The 3,995-nt window shown below is 44.9% G+C and overlaps 1 protein-coding gene across 1 annotated transcript in view; it reads left to right on the top strand.

The window, feature by feature from the left end:
* nicn1 (nicolin 1) overlaps positions 1–3,775 on the top strand; it is a 17,780-nt gene extending 14,005 nt beyond the window's left edge. The window contains 2 exon segments of the mRNA XM_024136924.2: positions 2,949–3,053; positions 3,318–3,775. Coding sequence (XP_023992692.1) covers positions 2,949–3,053; positions 3,318–3,359 — 147 coding nt within the window. The 3' untranslated portion in view covers positions 3,360–3,775.
* The last annotated feature ends 220 nt before the right edge of the window (positions 3,776–3,995 follow it).

Below are 3,995 nucleotides of genomic sequence, written 5' to 3'. Positions count from 1 at the left end.
CCCTTAGGTATCCCTCGTAGTCCAGTATCATTTCCCCCTTAGGTATCCCTCGTAGTCCAGGATAATTTCCCCCTTAGGTATCCCTCGTAGTCCAGGATAATTTCCCCCTTAGGTATCCCTCGTAATCCAGTATCATTTCCCTCCAGGTATCACAGGTCCAGGTTGTGGTGTGGGTCTGGCTGGCCATGGGTCTAGAGATGGCTGAATAGGCCCATCTGTGACCTGCAGCTCTTGTCTCAGTGGGGACAGGGATGGTCAGATCTTGTCTCAGTGGGGACACGTTTAGTTCATCCTATCACTGGGGACTTGTTGTTCATGACCTTTGCAGCATGCCCTTTTCCCAGCTAGTAGTGTTTTTTTTGTTCGGCCTGGAAAAGTTGTGTTCCAGTGACGATTTTGGTCCTCCGTGAGGAGTTGTCAAGGACATTTGGTTTACCTCTTGTTAGGATTCCATTTTCTTCAGGTGTTCTTTGAGGTTTTCCCGGAAACACTTTTTCTGACCTCCAGGGACACGGGTTCCATCTCTGAGCCGGGAGTAGGAGACTTGTTTAGGAAGCCTCGCGTTGCTCATCCTCACGAGGTGACCTGCCAATTGGACTAAAGGTTTCATAATGGTGGCTTCCACCCTGGAGGAGTTGGTTGTCTCCAGGACATGGATGTTTGGTTGTCTCTCTTCCCAGCTGATGTTCAGTATCTTCCTGAGGCATTGTTGGTGAACGGGGCTTGGTTTGTTTGTGATATACATTCCACGTTTCAGCACCGTAGAGCAGTGTAGGAATGAGTTTATCAAAGGCAGCACTAGCTGGAGCAATCCGATGTTGGATTTCATCTTCAATTAGGATATTGCTAGAGAGGTGGCTACCTAGGCATGGGAAAGTGGCCATTTTCAAGCATTACATTGTTAGTGAGGGGTCGGCAGGTGGGTCGGCAGGTGTGCTTTGTTTTACGGGCGTGTTAGATCCACCCTGCTGTATGCTTCTGGAAATATGTTGACGAAGGCCTGGAAGTCAGCTTCTGAGCAGTCATTGACCTGGGCATCATCTGCATACTGAAATTCTACAACAGAAGTGGTTGTGGTTCTTGACTTGGCTCTGAAACGGTTGATATTGAATATGTTGCCGTCGGTCCTGTAGGTGGTATGTATGCCTCTGGGGAGTCTACTCTCTGTCAGGTGGACCCTTCCAGCCAGGAAGATGGTGAAGAGAGTTGATGCAGTGTGATCCAGCCTTGCTTTAATCTGGTCCTTATCTCGATTGGCTCTGTGGTTTCGCCACCAGAGAGAATGACAGCCTTCGTACCATCATGCAGGAAGCGGAGGATGTTAACACATTTTGTAAGGGCAGCCATATCAGGAGGATTCTCCACATGGCTTCACAGTTAACAGAGTCACAGTCCTTGGTCAGATGGAAGAATGCCATGTCAAATCTAATTTTATTTTATTGGTCACATACACATGGTTAACAAATGTTAATGCGAGTGTAGCAAAATGCATGTGCTTCTAGTTTTTGGTGATGTCATTTACAAAATAGCCTCCAACACTCTACTTCTCAAATTGGATGTAGTCTATCACAGTGCCATCCGTTTTGTCACCAAAGCCCCATATACTACCCACCACTGCAACCTGTATGCTCTCGTTGGCTGGCCCTCGCTTCATATTCGTCGCCAAACCCACTGCCTCCAGGTCATCTATAAGTCTTTGCTAGGTAAAGCCCCACCTTATCTCAGCTCACTGGTCTCCATAGCAGCACCCCCCCGTAGCACGCGCTCCAGCAGGTATATTTCACTGGTCAGCCCCCAAAGCCATCTCCTCCTTTGGCCGCCTTTCCTTCCAGTTTTCTGCTGCCAATGACTGGAGCGAATTGCTAAAATCACTGAAGCTGGAGACTCATATCTCCCTCACTAACTTTAAGCATCAGCTGTCAGAGCAGCTCACAGATCACTGCACCTGTACATAACCCATCTGTGAATGGCCCACCCAACTACCTCATCCCCATCTTGTTATTTATTTTTCTTTGCTCCTTTGCACCCCAGTATCTCTACTTGTGCATTCATCTTCTGCACATCTATCACTCCAGTGTTTAATTGCTAATTTGTAATTATTTCACCACTATGGCTTATTTATTGCCTTACCTCCCTAATCTTACTACATTTGCGCACACTGTATGTAGACTTTTCTATTGTGTTATTGACTGTATGTTTGTTTATTCCATGTGTAACTCTGTGTTGTTTTTGTAGCACTGCTTTGCTTTATCTTGGCCAGGTCGCAGTTGTAAATGAGAACTTGTTCTCAACTGGCTTACCTGGTTAAATAAAGGTGAAATAAATAAGTTGCATCACAGTGTAGGCAGCAGCCTCCTCTGAGTTAGTGATTGCCGTAGTCTCTGCTCCTGGAGCTTCTCTTGGAGTCAACGGGCTGAGAATATCAGGTCTGAAGTTCCTCTGGCGGGTGGAAATCCACTGTTTTTTTGGCGAGGGATAGGAGTCTGTTTAGTAGGTTTCTCGCAAGTATTTATCCAGCGGTGGCAAGAAGGGGAACGCGCTGTAGTTGCCACAGTCCAACTTGTCCCCTTTTCTTGAAGATGGTGACGGCGATGGGATCTTTCAGTTCACTGGGAAGATCTTCATGACTTCCTCATTCCAGATCCTGACCGTAAGGCAGGGGATCCTATTATCCATTATCCTCCACACACACAAACACTGTCATCTTCTGGGAGAAGTTGTGTCTTCCTGGTCAAAGAGCTTTTATTAAACACATCATAAAAGAGAATATGGAAACACAGTATTTATTATGTTGTGTCTCTAGGGGTCTTCCAGTTCCTCAGACTAACACAGATAGTCATCTTCCCTGTCAATTACCTTTAGAAAAACACTAACCCTTTATACAACATGGCGACATAAAACTAAAAAATAATATCCGTTACAATATTGTTGTTTTGTTGTGTCTCTAGGGTCTTCCAGATCCTCAGACGGTATCTTCCAGTATTCAGCAGATGTGGGCGTTAACAGAGGTCATGCAGACCAATCAGACCACTGCTTCCATAGGCCGCTTCGATGTAAGACGTGTTCCTATTGTTTATTTACACATGGAGTCAAACGCACATCACTTTTCCTGAGGTTGTGGGAGAGAAAGATCTAGAAAGTATAGAAGGGCCTGTATGCTTCGACACTTTTATTGGTTAACAATGTTTCAATCCAAACATATCTGCATTAGTATCCTGGACCCAAGTCTTTGTCAGTTGGTATCGATTCCATTTTGTTTTCAGCTCGTTTATGGTCAACTCATTTCATTTTCATCCTTCTTCTGTGTTTCTGGGCAGGTTGATGGCTGCTACGATATCAACTTGCTGTCCTTCACTTAACAAGGAATTGACTGGAGGTTCATTTTACAATGGTGTGAAGATCACCATTGTTATCTCTCCCAAAGTATATTTGATTAATTGCCTGACGATGTTATATTTAAGTTTTATGAAAAGTATGTATATTTATTTGTGAAACACTGTAAACTTTAATTCTGTTTTTTAAATTTGTTTGTGTGTTTTGTTTAAACACCTCGGCCACCTTTGCCACTCATGATTGTAACTTTGTTTATTATACAAGATGCATGGTGGCCTTCAGCCAGATGAGGACAGTAGTGCTTCTTGAATGAGACCAAGGAGCCACTGTTAACTATGTGAGATGTGGATATAGCATGCTGGCTGGGGTTCCGGGTGGTTTGCAGTCTCCAATTCTCTTTTTTCTGTTTAAATTTTTTTATAAAAATTACCTTTTTATTTAACTAGGCAAGTCAGTTATTCTTATTTACAATGACGGCCAACCCCGGCCGAACCCTAACCGGGACGACACTGGGACTCCCGATCACAGCCGGTTGTGATACAGCCAGGAATCTAACCAGGGTCTGTAGTGACGCCTCTAGCCCTGAGATGCAGTCCCTTAGACCGCTGCGCCACTCGGGAGGCCAGGATATAGCATGCTGGCTGGTGTTCTGTCTACAATTC

Source organism: Salvelinus sp. IW2-2015, unplaced genomic scaffold (assembly GCF_002910315.2).
Source record: "Salvelinus sp. IW2-2015 unplaced genomic scaffold, ASM291031v2 Un_scaffold1055, whole genome shotgun sequence".
NCBI lineage: Eukaryota > Metazoa > Chordata > Actinopteri > Salmoniformes > Salmonidae > Salvelinus > Salvelinus sp. IW2-2015.
Note: the sequence above shows the minus strand (reverse complement) of the source record. Positions and strands in the feature narration are given on the sequence as shown.